At 42.3% G+C, this 20501-nt stretch overlaps 1 protein-coding gene across 1 annotated transcript in view; it reads left to right on the top strand.

The window, feature by feature from the left end:
* Nucleotides 1-18448, top strand: part of CPT2 (carnitine palmitoyltransferase 2) — a 25423-nt gene extending 6975 nt beyond the window's left edge. Inside the window, exons 2-5 of the mRNA XM_010847163.1 lie at nucleotides 5149-5229; nucleotides 7359-7465; nucleotides 15505-16809; nucleotides 17811-18448. Coding sequence (XP_010845465.1) covers nucleotides 5149-5229; nucleotides 7359-7465; nucleotides 15505-16809; nucleotides 17811-18142 — 1825 coding nt within the window. The 3' untranslated portion in view covers nucleotides 18143-18448. The remainder of the gene's footprint in view (nucleotides 1-5148; nucleotides 5230-7358; nucleotides 7466-15504; nucleotides 16810-17810) is intronic.
* The last annotated feature ends 2053 nt before the right edge of the window (nucleotides 18449-20501 follow it).

Genomic DNA, 20501 nt, shown 5'->3' with positions numbered 1-20501 from the left:
TCCAGTACTTTGGCCACCTCATGTGAAGAGTTGACTCATTGGAAAAGACTCTGATGCTGGGAGGGATTGAGGGCAGGAGGAGAAGGGGATGACAGAGGATGAGATGGCTGGATGGCATCACTGACTCAATGGACGTGAGTCTGAGTGAACTCCGGGAGTTGGTGATGGACAGGGAGGCCTGGCTTGCTGCGATTCATGGGGTCGCAAAGAGTCGGACATGACTGAGCGACTGAACTGAATTGAACTGGGCCCCACCGAGGTTTAGGATCAGAGGGATTTTCTCCACTGTAGAATTGGAAAGCTGAGAAGAATATTAAAGTCAAGGAATATGAAGATCATTTCTTTCACTCTGCAGAACAAATATCCTGGAGCTACAAATAGCACCCATCACCTGTTGTATAATTCTGTAAACAATGACTCCCTCAGGCCTCCACTTCGTCACCTGTATGTTGAGAGTTAGATGAGATTCCTTATCTCTGAGATTCTGGAAAGGTAAATTGTATTATCTTTACACTCATTTAGATGTCACACTTAATGAAAAGCCCAGGCTTGAAGTCCTGTAGAACTTAGATTTAGATTCCAGATCTGACACTCTATAACTTCAGGCAGTTCTGTCCACTTCTTTTGAGCCCAGTTCTTACCTGCAAAGTAGTATCAGAATGCACAGTTCATAGGGCTGTTGTGAGGGTAGAGTGAGGTAAAATGCCAAAATAGTTGGCATCTTCTCTTGTTAGTTGGCAAGAGAAGGACTAGCCTCTTAATATCAGTATTAGGTGGTCCAACTGGGCCTCCCTTCTTCCCTCATCCTTTTTCTGTCATATCCCTGCCTTTTAGTCAAGTGACTTTGGACTTGCTTTCTTCTAGGAAGCCTTGCAGTATCATTTGCTTGGTTTCCAGCTATTATGTTTTTTTCCTTTGTTCTTTTTTTTTGTGGTCAAATATACAAAACATAAAATTTACCCTTTTAACTATTTTTAGGTGTGCAATTCAGTTAAGTGTTTTTTTTTCAGGGTTATGTTTTATGCACTGAGCAATTAATCTCAGAATATAAAACCACAAGTCTGGAGAAGACAAAGGGTGGATCAGCCTGATCTACACATTTACATTATTAACTTGATAAACATTGATTGACATGAATTTGGAGACCAGTCAGTCATGGTGAGGAGTTACTGTATAGTGGGGGAGATTCGACAGGTAAGCAGATATAGTTATAGAATAATGGATCAGTGGGAAGCAGCATCTCATGGTGGTTACGGTCATGAGATAGGAGTCAGATTTGATTTTTAATCCAGCTCTACTTACTAGCTTCATGGCTGTGAGGAAATCATGTAATCTAAAAATGGAGTGTTAATATTACCTTCCTCTCAGGGTTGTTAAAGTTAAATACCCTGATATAAAACACTTAGCACAAAGCCAGGCATATAGCAAGTACTCAGTAGATATTCTCAAGTGCTATAACTACCTTAAATATTTGTTGCATATTGCATTGTATGAGTGTGGTGGTGGGAGTGACTTAGTGCCTGGCAGAGAAAGGAAGCTTCATAGAGGAGGTGCTATTTGAGTTGGAATTTGAAGATTACCACATGAGAGGAGTGATGCAAGGATAGAATAGCATGTGCTAAGAAACAAAAGTCTGAAAATGCATGACGTGTTCAAAAATTTTGAGAAGCTGTTGGGGGGCCCAGCTCAAAGTAAAGACTCATCACTTGGGCCCTGAGTTACTAGAGTTGGGCTGGTGTGTGTGTGTCTGTGTGTTGGCTGGGTTGGGGGAGTGGCACTGTGTCTTAAAAAAAATAGTAATGGGCCACTATTTTAGGCCTATAGTTGACCCACAGTCATTGTCAATTATCTTGTGATTTCTTTTACCCCTAATCACTTTAGATGATAGCTGATGTTCAAGACAAAATGGGCATGTTCTCTAGAATTCACATGGGAGGCAGGCGAGGCCCAAGTTTCCAAGGTGTGGAGGATGACAGATAGAAACAGTAATGTTCTGAGCCCCGAAGGCATGTTCCGCAAATTGTCTTGACAACCAGAATGAATTTACCAGAATAATATAGATTCTGTAAATAATATAGATTCTATAAATAAATGTATATAATATACTTATTTATATTATATATATAATATAAATAATATAGATTCTGTAAATAATATAGATTGTGTAAAAATACAAAAGGCTTTATACCTGTGTTCTTGCAGGGAGAATAATAAAATGCCTACTGCTTGGAGGCTTCTTAGATATTGATATCAGTCACTTAGACAGGAGATAAATCAGGTTGGTGCTAACTTTTCTTGCATCCTTATTATAGCAAATGGTGTTTAGATGGGGATGGGGTTCTTTGATAGAGGGTGGGGAAAGAGAACCCACATGGTTAAAATGAACCTGCCAGGCCTCTCTCAAGGCTGTAGCTCTATAGCTCTTTTCAAGGCACCTGGTGAACAACCCCTCAAGGAGCTCAAGGAACTTCAGCTGTGCCTTTGAAACCACTTTTGGTGTCCCTTGAGGAACATACTGAAAAGGCCACAGTAAGGGCAGTTGTGGTAGCAAGTTATAGGAAGCCCGATTAAACTGGTTTTAGCCAAAAGGAATGTGTGAACCCACACACCTGAAAAATCCAGGTTGGGTTAAGAGGTCCAAATGATGTCATCAAGACCTGATTTGCCTTCCCACTCCACTCTTCATTTGTGTGACTCCATTCTCAAGTAGGCTCTCTCCTCATGAGCCTCCTCTCTCCTCATGGAGCCATAGTGGCAGCCATCACCTAAGGCATAGCTTTCGCACTCATTTCTTAGTAACTCAGATGTTAGAGATTCCTTTCCTCATCCTAACAGTTAAAAAAAAAAAAAAACCCAAACTCCTATAGTTAAGTCTTTAGATTCTTGCTAGGTCTCACTGAGTCTGAATCAGTAAGCTTTAAGCCCACCCCTGGGAGCTGGGCATGGAGTCAGCTCTATCTGAACTGCAGGGACTTAAATAGAAAGGGTGCTCTTACTAAAAGAAGTGAAAGTTTGGGGTAGGCAAAACACCAATATGGTGAAACCCCATTCCAGGCACTGAGGCAGAGATGATGAGCTAGTTCCCTAGGAACATGAGCAGAGTTTGAATCTATAGGACTTGATAACCAAGTAAGTAAAAAAAAAAAACAAAAAACGTATTTATCAGAAGAAAAGCAGTGACAAACCTAGACGGTGTATTAAAAAGCAGAGACATTACTTTGCCGACAAAGGTCTGTATTGTCAAAGCTATGGTTTTTCTAGTAGTCATGTACGGATGTGAGAGTTGGACCATAAAGGCTGAGTGCCAAAGAATTGATGACTTTGAACTGTGGTGCTGGAGAAGACTCTTGAGAGTCCCTTCCACAGCAAGGAGATCAAACCAGTCAATCCTAAAGGGAATCAATCTTGAATATTCATTGGAGGGACAGATGCTGAGGCTGAAGTTCCAATACTTTGGCCACCTGATGGGAAGAGCCGACTCATTAGAAAAGACCCTGATGCTGGGAAAGATTGAAGGCAGGAGGAGAAGGGGATGACAGAGGACAAGATGGTTGATGGCATCACTGACTCAATGGACATGAGTTTGAGCAAGCTGCGGGAGATGGTGAAGGACAGGGAAGCCTGGCGTGCTGCAGTCCATGGGGTCGCAAAGAGTGGGACACAACTGAGCGACTGAACAACAATAATCGAGTGCTTACTGTGTACCAGGCACTGTTCTGAGTCTGTGACATGTGTCGCCTCATTGAATTTGCACACAACACTGAAAAGTACGTATTAGTATCATCTCCACTTTATGTACGGGGAAAGTTATGTGCAGAGCAGCAGCATGCCCAGAGTCACACAGCTGTAAATGGTGATGCCAGAGTCTGCCCTTTCACCATCGTGCAGTTCTGCCGCCTTGCCGCAGGAGGAATCAACCGGATTCCTGTGGTTGTGGTCACAGAATTGTAAAGGAGCTTTAGAAACAGTCTCTTTCAGTTCCTTCATCTTACTGAGGAAAAAATTGATCACCAGAGACGAACATAACTTGTTTAGAAACATTTCTAACAGCTTTATTGAGATATTGGAGAGGGAAATGGCAACCCACTCCAGTATTTTTGCCTGGAAAATCCCATGGATGGTGGGACCTGGTAGGCTACATACAGTCCCTGGGGTTGCAAAGAGTTAGACACGACTGAGCAACTTCACTTCAGTTTATTGAGATATAATTCACATGCCATAAAATTGACACTTAAAAAATTGAGATATAGTAGATTTACAGTATTATGTAAGTTTCAGGTGTACAACATAGTGACTGATAATTTTTAAAGATTGTACTCCATTTACAGTTAATATAAAATGGTGGCTATCCTCGATGTGCTACAGATACATCCCTGTGGCTTATTTTGTACCGAGTGGTTTGTACCTCTTAACCCCCTACCCCTGTTTTGCCCTTCACTGCTTCCTTCTCCCCACTAGTCACCACTTAGTTTGTTTTCTGTATCTGTGTTTCTTGTTATATTCACCAGCTTTATTTTTAAATTTCACATATAAATGATACCATACAGTATTTGTCTTTCTCTTTGTGACATATTTCACTAAGCATAATACCCAAGAATATGCATTCCTCACAGGACTCCTGGTGAGCTGGGCGTGACTTGAGAGTCCATCCCTTGGTTGGCTGGCGATGGATAGACCTGTGTTTCTCTTTTGTATGATTCTCTGTCAAAAATACACCAATAAATTTAAAAATAGAACTTTTTTTCATCTTAAGAAAGAAAAAGACTGTTGTTCAAAGTAAGTAGAATTAAAATCCATGCCAGTGCAGGGTTAACATAAGTATTATAATTGTGACAGGAATCAGGAATATTTTGGCTGCTTCTGCTTCCCCATTTTTAATTTGTTAGTATATTTACTAATTTAGCTCATGAAAATACATTAAAAGGTTATTCTTCTACCTAGAAAATAAAAGGAGTACTGTTGATACTTAAATTCATCTATTCTCATTTGTCAGTGGCTTAGGCTTCCTCTTGTGTTGTTTTTTGTGTGTGGTTTTTTTTTTTTGGAAAGAATTTAATTATCCAGTAATTATTTATGAGTTTGGATTGGCAAGCTAACTAACCTCTTCCACATCTTGTCACCATTACACTGACCTTGTTTTCTCCCCAGGCTGCCTATTCCCAAACTTGAAGATACCATTAGAAGATACCTCAGTGCACAGAAGCCTCTGTTGGATGACAGCCAGTTCAGGTAAATGCTGAGAAACCCAAATGACCATGGTGGGGTGGTTCAGGAGAAGCTGACAAGTGGTGGTGGACCAATCTTCGGGGAGTGTCTATGATTTGACTGGGTCCTCAGGCACCTGAGACCCAGTCTTTACATTTGCAAGTTCAGGAAATAGATTTTCACTCATGAAGGGGTGACCAAGCCCTAAGGTGAGACTCTTTAACTTGACTGAATAAACAATGGTTTAGACACTAGAATGCCAAATTTGACTGCCCTGGCAGATTTTACCTCATCAGCTAGCTGACACTGGTCATTTGCAGAGGGCATGTGCTCTTGGCAGGGAGCTTCATTGAGGAGAGCATGTGGCAGACCAGAAGTTTGCTTGGTGAGCTTATGTACTGGGTTAGATAGTATGTCCCCTAAATCCACTCCCTTCTCAAAAACCTCAGTATGCAACCTTATCGGAAAGAGGGTAGTTGTATGTGTAATTAGTTAAAAGCAGTTCAGTTCAGTCACTCAGTCGTGTCTGATTCTTTGTGACCCCGTGGACTGCAGCATGCCAGGCTTCCCTGTCCATCACCAATTCCCAGAGCTTGCTCAAACTCATGTCCATTATGATGAGGTCATACTATTAATAGAGAAGGTTTAGTCCTTATTCCAGTCCTTAGAAGGGATAAAGAGACAGCCATGTAAAGACAGAGGAGGTTGGAGTGTAGTAACAGGCTGAGGAATGCCAAGGATACCTGGTAACACCACAAGCGAAGAGAAAGGCCTGGGACGGATTCTCCCCGAGAGTCTTCAGAGAGAGTATGGTCTTGTCAGCACCTTGATTGTGTAGTTGTAGCCCCCAAAACTATGAGAGAATACATTTCTGTTGTCTTAAGCCATCTGCTCTGTGGCACTTCGTCTTGGCAGTCGTGGGAAACTAATTCAGCCTGAAAGTGGAAAATAATATTGGATATTGTAAAAAAAATGGATTCCATCAGGCTATTGTATCCTGGTGTAGTACTCTTTTTCCACAATGGGAATTTGTTGTGCAGAACACTGGCCTTGTCATTAGAATCACATAGAGTCCTTCACTGGCCAGTGATGGCAAAAAACGGATGAACTGTCCACTGTCTTTTTGTTGTTGTTTAGTCATGGCACCCCACTCCAGTACTCTTGCCTGGAAAATCCCATGGATGGAGGAGCCTGGTGGGCTGCAGTCCATGGGGTCACTAAGAGTCCGGCTTGACTGAGCGACTTCACTTTCACTTTTCACTTTCATGCATTGGAGAAAGAAATGGCAACCCACTCCAGTGTTCTTACCTGGAGAATCCCAGGGACAGGGGAGCCTGGTGGACTGCCGTCTATGGGGTCCCACGGAGTCGGACACGACTGAAGCAACTTAGCAGCAGCAGCAGCAGTCATTGTCATGTCCGTCACTTTTGTGACCCCATGGACTGTAGCCTGCCAGGATCCTCTGTCCATGGGATTTTCCAGGCAGGAATACTGAAGTGGGTTGCCATTTCCTTCTCCAGGGGATCTTCCCTACCCAGGAATTGAACCCACATCTTCTGCATTGGCAGGCAGATTCTTTTATCACTGAGCCACCAGGGAAGCTAATCCACTGCTTTTAAATATTCCATATTAGTCACTTGAAGCTTCTCTTGACATGGTAATGATTTAATAGCTACCCATTATTAAGTATTATTTTTCAAACTATCGTAAATCCTTAGCTTTATAAATATTTTAAAAATCATGTAAAGTGGTGTATTTCTGGGTTAACATATAAAGAAACTGAGACTGAGAAAGATGGAATAACTTGTCCAAGGTCATACAATTTGAAAGTAACAGAGCTAGAATTCAAACTTAACTCTTCTTGACTCCAAAGCTTTTGGAGTCATTTTCTCCATGTCAAGCTGCCTCCTAGATTACACATTGTTTTATGAGATGTGAATTCACCTTCCTGATCTGTCATTTTAAGAAAATATCTTAGATTTATCTGCTTAGATTGATTCTCCTCTTCTGACCAGAGATACTTTCTGGTCTCAGTCCCAGATTCTAGGGATATGCTAGGGAACCCAAAGTTCTCCGATGCATTTGTGGCCATGAATCTAAAAACCACCTATTCCCTGTCATGGTTTGATTATGTCTTTTCTTGAACATTTCAGGAAAACAGAACAGTTGTGTAAGAGTTTTGAAACTGGAATTGGAAAAGAACTGCATGAGCAGCTGGTCGCTCAGGACAAGCAGAATAAACATACAAGCTACATTTCAGGTAGGTAGGCAGGGCTGTGAATGTGGTATTTCCAGAGCCTTCCATGATGGAAAGCAGGTCATCTTCTCTCCTGTTTTGGTCTCACAGGTATTTTTGGTGAGACCAAAAACGTTTGTGAAGTGTTGTCTCATCCTGTCTTCCTGAGGTGAACATTAAGTCTGAGTGAGTTCTTCCTCCACTGAGGTGTTGTCTGGAGTCTGTCGTCAAGAGCAGTGGCTTACCTGCTCTGTAGATAGGATCAGGACAGAACCTCATCATTGGTTCTGTCTGAAAAGGATGCAGGATTTAGTCCTGTGTCCTGTATGTATCATTCTAGGTCCTTCGTTGTCTGGCCTGGCTGCCCGCTCCAGCCTCATTTCACCATCCTCCCTGACACACCCATGCTTCAGCAAAACTGAGTAGCTTCTTCCCTCGACCCCTTAGTCTTTTCATTCTCCTGGGCCTTAATCCATGTTGTTCCCACCACCTTTTTTTGCCTGGCAAATTCTTCCTTTGGACCCTGTTAAGATGGTTGTCAGAGGCTGGGAGTAGGGGCTGCAAAATGGAGAAGAGGATCAAAAGGTACAGACTTTCAGTTATAACATAAGTAAGTCCTGGGGATGCAATATACACCTGGGTGACTGTAGTTGGTACTGTATTGTGTATTTGAAAGTTGCTGTGAGTATGGATATTAAAACTTCTAATAAGGAAAAAATTTTTATAAGTGTGTATGGTGATGGATGTGCTGAGCATTTTACATATATACAAATATCGAATCATTATGTTGTACACTTGAAGCTAATATAATGTTATATGTCAGTTACATCTCAATTTGAAAAAAGCAGAAAAGACCAGATCTGGGTAGGATGATTTTTCTATAAAACCTTTCAGCCCTTCCCTTTCAGAGTTGGTTGCTTCCACTTCTGTTCCCACTGCACTTCTTTTAACTCAGTTTATGTTTGTAGTAAGGTTATACATGCATATCATTTAAAGAATCAAATAGTTTTCTCATGCTTGTTATGAGAAGCCACAGTTTCCTGACCTTGACTTAATTTCTCACTTCTCATTTTGCCCCATTCCCTAAATTACTTACTCATATCAGTGCATCTTTTTTAGTTTCAGGCATTATCTATAGATGTCTCACTATAAAAGAGTAGGATTTGTCGGTCTCTTGTATCCTCACCACATTTCCATCCCCTTATTGTCACAGTATGCTATGCTGTGCTTAGTCGCTCAGTCGTGTCCAACTCTTTGTGATCCCATGGACTGTAGCCCACCAGGCTCCTCTATTGTGGGATTCTTCAGACAAGGATACTGGAGTGGCTATCCCCTTCTTCAGGGGATCTTCCCAACCCAGGGATCGAATGCAGGTCTCCTGCAATGCAGGCAGATTCGTTACCGACTGTGCCACTAGGGAAGCTACCTGGCGTTTATACTGTTATAATCATGCAAACGCTGTTTGTCAGCTGAGTTGTGTAGCACACTGGGATTGTTTTGCCTTTTCCATACTAACTTTGTTTTCTCTATAATTAATAATTATACCTTCTTCTGTTTTGCTTTCTATGTGCCTAATAATTTATCTGGGAATTTTTTTTTAATTTCTCATCTTCTTTAATGGTCCTTTTGCTTTTTTTCCTGTTTGTTTTACCCTCTTTTCTTTCTTCAGATCTTTCGTAATCCTTCTCTGTTGTCTTAGACCTGAATGAGATATTAAAAGTTATGGGAATTTCTATAAATGAGAGTGGGCTTGTCCGTCACAGCTTCACTGTAATGTCATCGGCTAAACCACTTCCTCGGGGCGCCCCTAATGTTGGTGTCTTTGGGTTATTTAGACTTCTTAGGGAAGGCTTTTCCAGTTAACTGCCAAAAGGTATATTCCTGGTTGCTGCTGTTGCAGGAGTGAGATTAAGGAAAGAAGACTTGAGTTCTCATCTATGACTTACATCTCCCAATTTTACTTTCTCCAGTGAATAAAACTTAAATCTTCTACTGGAATAGGGAGGGAATCTAGGGGGTGGGGTTCTAATTAAACAGCCCTTCAACCAGTGTACCTAGGCTACTACATCCTGAGCCATCTGGGGGTTCTGCTGTTTAAGTCAAATTGTTTCCTGGCTTTCTTTGCTGCCAGCTTAGGGTTGGCTTTCTCTGACTCTGCTAGATAATTTTATACTTTCCAATATTTGTTCTTTTCTTCTCTCTCATTCTCTTTGCCTTATTGGCTTATGTCTTTTTAAAATTCTTTTACTCAGGGGATCAGAGGCATAAATTCATGTCTTCTTTCATCAAATGTATCTTACCCCCATTTTAATGAATTGCATTCTATTTTAATTCTGTTTATCTCCTTCGCCAGAGTTCTTCTGAATTGAAGTCCATGCTCTATCCCCAGGCCGAGGGCCTGGCATGGCACTGATTCTCAAGGAATGAAATGGAATTAATGGATCAACAAATGAATAATAGATAAATTTTTGTCTATTAATCCTTCCCCAATGCTTTATGTATAAAAACTACTTCTTCCCATTGAAGATACCCCATATTTGTAGAGTTCACCCATGCTTGCTAATCCAACCAGGAACTTCCCTTGAAAACATGTTTTCTAATAAGATACTGTTTCTGGAATTTTTACAAGCATCCACAGGAATACAGAGGGCTAGTTTGAGTGGCTCATATGCACTGAGTTATTTCTAATTGCCTTTCAAGTATTTCCTAAAAGAGGGAGTAGTGTACATAGTACACAGAATGATGGTGAAAACTTTTCTGTCATTTTAGGGAGACAGTCAAGTATGGATATTGTCCCTGAAAGGAGGTGAAGCACAGGAGGGGTGGGGATTAAAAACTGTTCTGTTTCAGTCTGAATGCAAGTGAGGAATTACTGTTTTTTATTTCTGTAAGTGTTAAGGAGGAAAACAGAATGAAGAGGAAAAAGCAATTAATAAATATTAGAGAAATGTAAGTCAAAACCACAGTGATGGTTATCCACTAGAATGGCTCTAATCAAATAAGACTGATAGTCATGTTAACAGCAACACTAGAGATGACTCTACACATGGACATCACCACATGGTCAATACTGAAATCAGACTAATTATATTCTTTGCAGCCAAAGATGGAGAAGCTCTATACAGTGAGCGAAAACAAGGTCAAAAGCTGCCTATGGCTCAGATCATGAACTCCTTATTGCCAAATTTGGACTTGAATTGAAGAAAGTAGGGAAAACCACTAGACCATTCAGATATGACCTAAATCAAATCCCTTATGATTATACAGTGGAAGTGACAAATAGGTTTAAGGTATTAGATCTGATACACAGAGTGCCAGAAGAACTATGAATGGAGGTTTGTGACATTGTACAGGAGGCAGTGATCAAGACCATCCCCAAGAAAAAGAAATGCAAAAAGGCAAAATGGTTGTCTGAGGAGGCCTTACAAATAGCTGAGAAAAGAAGAGAAGTGAAAGGCAGAGGAAAAAAGGGAAAGATATATTATCTGAATGGAGAGTTCCAAAGAATAGCAAGGAGAGATAAGAAAGCCTTCCTCAGCAATCAATGCAAGGAAATAGAGGAAAACAATAGAATGGGAAAGCCTGGAGATCTCTTCAAAAAAATTAGAAATACCAAGGGGATACCTCATGCAAAGATGGGCACAAAAAAGGACAGAAACAGTATGGACATAACAGAAGCAGAAGATATTAAGAAGAGGTGGCAAGAATACACAGAAGAAGTGTACAAAAAAGATCTTCATGACCCAGATAACCACGGTGGTGTGATCACTCACCTAGAGCCAGACATCCTGGAATATGAAATCAAATGGGACTGAGGAAACATCACTACGAACATAGCTAGTGGAGGTGATGGAATTCCAGTTGAGCTGTTTCAAATCCTAAAAGATAATGCTGCAAAAGTGCTGCACTCAGAATGGCAGCAAATTTGGAAAACTGATCAGTGGCCACAGGACTGGAAAAGGTCAGTTTTCATTCCAATCCTAAAGAAGGTCAATGCCAAAGAACATGCAAATTACTGCACAATTGCATTCATCTCACACGCTAGCAAAGTAATGCTCAAGATTCTCCAAGCCAGGCTTCAACAGTACGTGAACCAAGAACTTCCAGATGTCCAAGCTGGATTTAGAAAAGGCAGAGGAACCAGAGATCAAATTGCCATTATCCATTGGATCATCAAAAAAGCAAGCGAGTTTCAGAAAAACATCTACTTCTGTTTTATTGACTACACTGAATAAATTGTTGTGTGGATCACAACTGTGGAGAGTTTTGAAAGAGATTGGAATACCAGACCACCTGACGTGCCTCCTGAGAAATCTGTATGCAGGTCAAGAAGCAACAGTTAGAACTGGACATGGAGCAACAGACTGGTTCCAAATAGGAAAAGGAGTACGTCAAGGTGGTATATTGTCACCCTGCTTATTTAACTTATATGCAGAGTACATCATGAGAAATGCTGGGCTGGAAGAAGCACAAGCTGGAATCAAGATTGCCAGGAGAAATATCAATAACCTGAGATATGCAGATGGCACTACCCTTATGGCAGAAAGTGAAGAAGAACTAAAGAGCCTCTTGATGAAAGTGAAAGAGGAGAGTGAAAAAGCTGGCTTAAAACTCAATATTCAAAAAATGAAGATCATGGCATCTGGTCCCATCCCTTCATGGCACATAGATGGAAAAACAGTGGAAACAGTGAAAGACTTTATTTTCTTGGGCTCCAAAATTACTGCAGATGGTGACTGCAGCCATGAAGTTAAAAGATGCTTACTCCTTGGAGGAAAAGCTTGACAGCATATTAAAAAGCAGAGACATTACTTTACCAACAAAAGTTTGTCTCAAAGCTATGGTTTTCCAAGTAGTCATGTATGGATGTGAGAGTTGGACCATAAAGAAGGCTGAGCACTGAAGAATTGATGCTTTTCAACTGTGGTGCTGGAGAAGACTCTTGAGAGGCCCCTGCACTGCAAGAAGATCCAACCAGTCCATCCTAAAGGAAATCAGTCCTGAATATTCATTAGAAAGACTGATGGTGAAGCTGAAACTCCAACACTTTGGCTATCTGATGTGAAGAGCTGACTCATTGGAAAAGACCCTGATGTTGGGAAAGATTGAAAGCAGGAGGAGAAGGGGAGGACAGAGCACAAGATGGTTGGATGGCATCACTGACTCAATGGACATGAGTTGAGAAAGCTCCAGAAGTTGGTGATGGACAGGGAAACCTGGCATGCTGCAGTCCAGTGGGTCGGGAAGAGTCAGAAATAATTGTGCAACTGAACTGAACTGAGTGGTAACAAATGTTGCTGAGGATGTGGAAAAATTGAAACCCTTGTACACTGCTGGTGGTAATGGTGCAGCCACTTTGGAAGACACCTGGGCAATTCCTCAAAAGATTAAACATAGAGTTCTGGTTCAAGATGGTGGAGTAGAAGGGCATGGAATTCACCTCCTCCCACTGATATGTCAGAAATATTTCTACATGTGGACTGAAAGCTTGCAGAAGATCCCATACAACCAAAGCTGCAAGGAAGGTCCCCACTTAACTGGGTAGGATGAAGGGAAAAGGGAGAGGAGTAAGTGGGACAGGACCTGCGCTCCTGGGAGGGAGCTGTGAAAGATGACCTCTTCCCTCACCTGTCAACCTCCTTCACTGAGTATGAGATCCACCAGGACAGATAGGGAGCTTCAGAGGCTGGAGAGGAGAGTGTAGGAGCTGGTTTGCCACCCTGCAGAGGAGAGAGACCCACAGATGGTCCAGGCCATATTGTCTCACTTCTGAGCCCAAGACACCTGCCTGCTGGTGTGTGCAGCAACTGAGTGCTGAAACTTAGGTTTCAGAGGGCAGACACGGGGGTAGGACGTGGTTTGGCTGTGGGGAGACAGCCCGAAGGGCTTGGAGTACGGCCAGGCTGAACAAAGGGTGTGCACATGATTGATGGTATTGGCACAAAAACAGACATATGTATCAGTGGAACAGAATAGAGAGCCCAGAAATAAATCCACACACCTATGGTCAATTAATCTATCACAAAATAGGCAGGAATATACAGTGGAGACAAGACAGTCTCTTTAATAAGTAGTGCTGGGAAAACGGGACAACTACATGTAAAACAACGAAGTTAGAACATTCTCTAATACCATATACAAAAATAACTCAAAATGATTAAAGACCTAAGTATAAGATCAGTTACAATAAAGCTACTAGAGAAAAACATAAGGAGAATACTCTTTGACATGAACCATAGCAAAATTTTTTTTAGGTCTGTCTCCTAGAGTAATGGAAATAAAGGCAAAAATAAGTGAATGGGACCTAATTAAACTTAAAAAGCTTTAAAAGCACAGCAAAGGAAACCATAAACAAAACAAAAAGACAACCTGTGAAATGAGAGAAAATATTTGCAAATGATGTAACCAACAGAGATTAGTCTCCAAAATGTACAAACAGCTCCTACAGTTCAATATAAAAAAACAAACAGCCCAATCAAAAAAATGGGAAGAAGACCTAAATAAACATCTCACCAAAGAAGACATATAGAGATAGCCAATGGGCACATGAAGAGATGCTCAATATCGCTAATTATTTGAGAAAAAAAATATGGGGTATTGCCTCACGCCAATCAAAATAGTTATCATTAGAAAGATCTACAAATAATAAATGCCAAAGAGGGTGTGGAGAAAAGGGAGCCCTCCTACACTATTGGTAGGAATGTAAATTGGTGCAGCCACTATGGGGAACGGTATATGATCCAGCATATATGCGTATATATGGGCATATATCCGGAGAGAAACTCTACTTCATAAAGGTACATGCTCCCCAGTGTTCATAACTGCACTGTTTACAGTAGCCAAGACACGAAAGCGGCATAAATGTCCATGATAGGTGAATGGGTAAAGAAGATGTGGGGGGTGTATATACACACACACACACACACACACAATGGAATATTCCTCAGCTATCAAAAAATGAAATAATGCCATTTGCAGCAACATGGATGGACGTAGAGATTAGCACATATACTGAAGTAAGTCAGAGAAAGATAACCATCATATGGTACCACATGTGGAATCTAAAATATACCGATGAGCTTATTTCTAAAACGTGTTTGAGTCAGACTCACAGACATGAAAATAAACTTAAGATTGCCAAAAGGGGAAAGGTGGTGGGGGAGGGATAAATTAGGAGTTTGGGATTAGCAGATACCAATATATCTAAGATAGACAAACAGCAAGGACCTACTGTATAGCACAAGGAACTATATTCAGTATCTTGTAATAATCTAAAATGGGTAAGTGTCTGAAAAAGACTAGGTATATGTGTAACTGAATCACTTTGCTCTACACCTGAACTGACACAGCACTGTAAATCAACGATACTTCATTCTCAGTCAAAAAGCAAAGGGTTAGAGTAGACTTCCCATATGACCCAGCAATCTTCCAAGAAAACTGAGAACATAATGTCCTCACACAAAGAAAGCACTAGCATTATAATAAGCAACAAGTGGAAACAAATGTCCATGTACAGGTGAATGGATAAACAAGATACAGTATATTACTGGAACATTACTTACCAATAAAAAGAAATGAAGAACTGATACATGCCACAGTGTGGATGAATTTCCAATACATTATTATAAGTGATAGAGTGTGTGTTCAATTGCTTAGTCGTGCTGACTCTTTGCAGCCACATGGACTGTAGCCCGCCAGGCTCCTCTGTTCAAGAAATTTTCCAGGCAAGAATACTAGAGTGGGTTGTTTTTTTTTGTACTGCAGTGGATCTTCCTGACCCAGGGATCGAACCTGCATCTCTTGTGTCTCCTACATTGGCAGGTGGGTTCTTTACCACTAGAGCCACTGGGAAGCCCATAAGTGATAGAAGTCAGATGCAAAAGACGACATATTATATGTTCCCATTTAATGTTTTTGAATTATTGCAAAGCAAAAAAAAAAAAAAATCAGAAAATTCCACCCTCTGAAAGTGATCGTCATCTCTTCTGAATATGCTTGATTTTTTTTTTTCTTTCTCACATTCTGTCTTTAGGAACTCTTTATTGTTCACTTTTATTTTTTAGGCCCCTGGTTTGATATGTATTTAACTGCTCGAGATCCTGTTGTCCTGAACTTTAATCCGTTTATCTCATTCAACCCTGATCCAAAGTCCGAGTATAATGACCAGCTCACCCGGGCCACCAACATGACTGTCTCTGCCATCCGGTTTCTGAAGACACTTCGGGCTGACCTTCTGGAGCCAGAAGTGTTCCATTTGAACCCTGCCAAAAGTGATACCGATACCTTCAAGAGATTCATACGCTTTGTGCCTTCCTTCCTATCTTGGTATGGCGCCTACTTGGTCAATGCATATCCCCTGGACATGTCCCAGTATTATCGGCTTTTCAATTCAACTCGTTTACCCAGACCCCATCGAGATGAACTCTTCACCGATGACAAGGCCAGACACCTCCTGGTCCTAAGAAAAGGACACTTCTACATCTTTGATGTCCTGGATCAAGATGGGAACATTGTGAGTGCCTCTGAAATCCAGGCTCATCTGAAGTACATTCTGTCAGACAATAGCCCGGCCCCTGAGTTTCCGCTTTCGTATCTGACTAGTGAGAACCGGGACATCTGGGCAGAGCTCAGACAGAAGCTGGTGAGTGGTGGCAACGAGGCGACCCTGGGGAAAGTGGACTCGGCTGTGTTCTGTCTCTGCCTAGATGACTTCCCCATTAGGGACTTTGTCCACCTGTCCCACAGCATGCTGCATGGTGACGGCACAAACCGCTGGTTTGACAAATCCTTTAACCTCATTATAGCCAAGGATGGCACTGCTGCCATCCACTTTGAGCATGCCTGGGGTGATGGTGTTGCAGTGCTCAGGTTTTTTAATGAAGTGTTTAAAGATAGCACTCAGGCCCCTGCCATCACTCCCCAGAGCCAGCCGGCCAGCACTGACTCTTCTGTGGCCGTACAAAAACTCAACTTCAAGCTGAGCGATGCTTTAAAGACTGGCATTAGCGCTGCTAAGGAAAAATTTGATGCCACCGTGAAAAGCCTCACCATCGACTACATCCAGTTTCAGAGAGGAGGCAGAGAATTCCTGAAGAAGCAGAAGCTGAGCCCTGACTCGATGGCTCAGCTGGCCTTCCAGATGGCCTTCCTGCGGCAGTACGGGCAGACGGTGGCCACCTATGAGTCCTGTAGCACTGCAGCATTCAAGCACGGCCGCACCGAGACCATCCGCCCGGCCTCCATCTTCACAAAGACGTGCTCCGAGGCCTTTGTCAGGGAGCCTTCCAAGCATAGCGCTGGAGAGCTTCAGCAGATGATGGCCAAGTGCTCCACATACCACAGCCAGCTGACCAGAGAAGCAGCAATGGGTGAGATGGGGTTGGGGAGCATGCCGTTTGGTCTTGTTGCCCTCAGCTCTGGGGTATGCCTCAGTACTATTCTGATTTCCACCCTTCTCTAGGCTTAATCCATCTGCCAACTGATTATTATTTTTTCCTTAGCAGTCTGAACAGCCAGACTAGCCACTAGGGACAGACCATTCTCTCCCTCTGAGCAGGAATGGGGCAATGCATCTGACTTAAATGCATCATCCTCATTTAAGGTCATTTTCAGCTGTGTCACATACTCTCTTCCTATTATTTATTGGTCTTCAGCCTCATTTTTGACAATGCAGGATTTCTAAGCCCACAGCCCCTCTTACTTCAGCCCAGTTGTAGTGTGATGGCTGCATGTAAATAGGCCATCTCAGAAGCTCTTCCCTACCTAAGTGGCATCATTTTGCTCCTTTCTGATGAAATTCAAGGCCTAGGAAGGACCTGAGGGATCACATAGTCCAGTCCTTTCATATGGCAGAGTCCTGGAACTAAAAGGGACCTCCAAGATCATTCTGGTCTCAGCCTTCTCTATTTTATAGGTCGGAAGCTGAGACCACTGGCCCAGGATCACACAGCAAATTAGCAGGAAAGCTGAGATTAGAACCTGGTCAAATACCCTTTCCATTTTGTTCCACTGACTCCATCTTGTCCTTTGTACTTGATTTGGGCTTTTGGTTTTCCCTTAGTTTTTGAGTCCATGGTGTGCTCTCCACATACTTTTCGTGACTGTTTAAACTGATTCAATCTCAGAATTTTAAAAATTAGGTGTATCTTAGGCTGATTTTTAGCTCAGCTGTTCACTGCTTTTTTAAAAGGAATATTCTAGAATGCACTGCTCCAGAATTTAGCAAGGTGGAGGTGTGAATGCAGAGGTCAACAAACCCTTCTTCCCCTCTCGAGGATGCTGTGAAGAATATTCCTACCTTGGGTGGGAGGTGTTACTAAGTGAGGTCCCTTTCAGTTCTGAGTCTGGTTTTCCATTTTGTCTCTGACAGGCCAGGGCTTTGATCGACACTTGTTTGCTCTGCGGTACCTGGCAGCAGCCAGAGGGATCAGCGTGCCCGAGCTGTTCCTGGACCCCGCATATAGGCAGATAAACCACAACATCCTGTCCACCAGCACACTGAGCAGCCCAGCAGTGAACATCGGCTGCTTTGCCCCCGTGGTCCCTGATGGTTTTGGCATTGGGTACGCCATTCAGGACAACTGGATAGGCTGCAACGTCTCTGCCTACCAAAGCCGCAATGCCCGTGAGTTTCTCCAGTGTGTGGAGAAGGCCTTAGAAGACATGTTTGATGCCTTGGAAGGCAAAATGATCAAAACCTAGCTTCTAGGTGAGTGAAAAGCCTCTGTTTCATCAGCATAAAAACTGGGGCCTCTGTAGCCAGTAGGCACTATTCTGTGACTAATGAAACTAATTATGAGGTGCCTGAGCACCATTGCTATAAGATTTGAGCCTTAAAACCATGGTTTTAAAGCTAAACATATGATTTCCAAGACCATAACTAAAGATGCTGTAAGATTCCGGTTTTAAGGACATTATCAGGAGGTAAGACTTGGAAAATAACTCAGATGTACTTATTGTTGAAGCAGAAATAAAATTTAATTCTTTCTTAGAGGTGGTTCCTCTTAGGCTTTTTTGTGTTGGGTTTTGTTTGTTTTAATTGTTTAACCGAATTGCCAAATCCCCACAAAGAGTTTTCTAGCAGTAAGTTCGGGTGGCAGTTCCTGTTGGCTCCAGGTTCTTCAGGTAATGGTGGGAAACACGCGTCTTTGCTGTAAACATGCTTCTCTCTCCTGGGATATCCTTTCTTTAAAAATCCTCTTCATTTTTCCAAGGAGTAAACTGCTACCGCCTGATTCTGACAGTCCTGGTGTAACAAAGGGGTTATAATACCCTTGGATTTAAGGAGTTCTATTTCACCATTCTTTGAGCCAAATGAAGATTAAGAATGTGTGTGCATTTATTTTTACCAGTTGACTCTTGTGTGCTGATGATGCTCTGTACATTGTGCAGAGCATAGAAACCTCTCCATTGAGTGAAATGAACACAGAATTTATCGTCAGAACATCCCTGCTCTGGCAATGTATTGTTTAAAATACTGCCATAATGTGAAAAGGAAGCGTATTCTGTTGTTTTTGAAAAGGAAGAGTTTTTTGTTTGTGTTTAACTTTACCTGTGTTTCCAGTGGCTTGCCCAGTGAGTTATTGGACAGCTGGAATTTGAACTCTGATAATGAGCCAGTCACAAAGTTCTTCCAATGCATTATCTCATTTAATCCTCCTCACACTTCATGTCAACACACCTGCCTGTTTTCTTAGCCAACACCGTCCATCCTTTGCTCAGTAACCATTTGGTAAATACCCAACAGATCCCAGGTCCTCTACTCCGTGATTTGATCGGACAGAGGCATTTGGGGGCTGCCAGCAACTGACGCGACTTAGCAGCAGCAGCAGCGCACATAAACATACGCTGCTTTCATTCAGCAAACATGATCAGGAGTATCTGAACTCGGTATCTGGGTTCCACCATGTCCTTACTTTATGACTATAGGCAAGTTCTTTTGTCTTTCTGGTCTGTGAGTTTCTTTGTAAAATGGGGATAATTCCTGTAGTATGGGGATGTTATAAGAATTAGCTGTAACAATATAGATAAAGTACCCAGCGCACAGTTGGAGCTGCGTTTCTGCTCTCTTGCTCTGTGATGTCTGCTGCCACTGTCATATTCCTTAGTGAAATACTCACCTCTGTTGAATAGCAAGTTCCCCATAGCAGGAGCTCTTAAGACCAAAGCCTCCATTCAAACTTGATTAAAAAGTATATATTTCATGCTTACATCAGGTGAATGTACCCTTGGGCAGTACACCTTGGGTGCAGGCAGTTCCTTAATGGGGCTACTCCCGCTGGCCTGTCTCAGTGTTCAGCATTCCTATTTACAACTTTCCCCACCCCTCCTTCTGGTCTTGGGTTCATGCTGTGAAGGAGTCTATGGGGTGAGTAGAATGGCAAAAACAAGTATTAAGTCTCAGTCCAGTTGGGGCTCACACACACATCTGGCACATTTGTACAGAACTCAACTACTGGTAAAGCATCAGCTGATTGGATCCCCTTAACTTTGAAATAGAAGTTATCCTCATCTTCCACACAGAAGATGGATAGGTTCGGTTCAGTTCAGTTGTTCAGTTGTGTCCGACTCTTTGTGACCGCATGAACTGCAGCACGCCAGGCCTCCCTGTCCATCACCAACTCCTGGAGTTTACCCAAACTTACGTCCATTGAGTCGGTGATGCCATCCAACCATCTTGTCCTCTGTCGTCCCCTTCTCCTCCTGCCCTCAGTCTTTCCTAGCATCAGGGTCTTTTCAAATGAGTCGGCTCTTCACATCAGGTGGCCAAAGTGTTGGAGTTTCAGCTTCAACATCAGTCCTTCCAATGAACACCCAGGACTGATTCCCTTTAGGATGGACTGGTTGGATCTCCTTGCTGTCCAAAGGACTCTCAAGAGTCTTCTCCAATACCACAGTTCAAAAGCATCAATTCTTCTGCACTCAGCTTTCTTTAGAGTCCAACTCTCATATCCATACATGACTACTGGAAAAACCATAGCCTTGATTAGATGGACCTTTGTTGACAAAGTAATGTCTCTGCTTTTTAATATGCTGTGTAGGTTGGTCATAACTTTCCTTC

Source organism: Bison bison, unplaced genomic scaffold, assembly GCF_000754665.1.
Source record: "Bison bison bison isolate TAMUID 2011002044 unplaced genomic scaffold, Bison_UMD1.0 scf7180017864244, whole genome shotgun sequence".
Lineage (NCBI taxonomy): Eukaryota > Metazoa > Chordata > Mammalia > Artiodactyla > Bovidae > Bison > Bison bison.
Note: the sequence above shows the minus strand (reverse complement) of the source record. Positions and strands in the feature narration are given on the sequence as shown.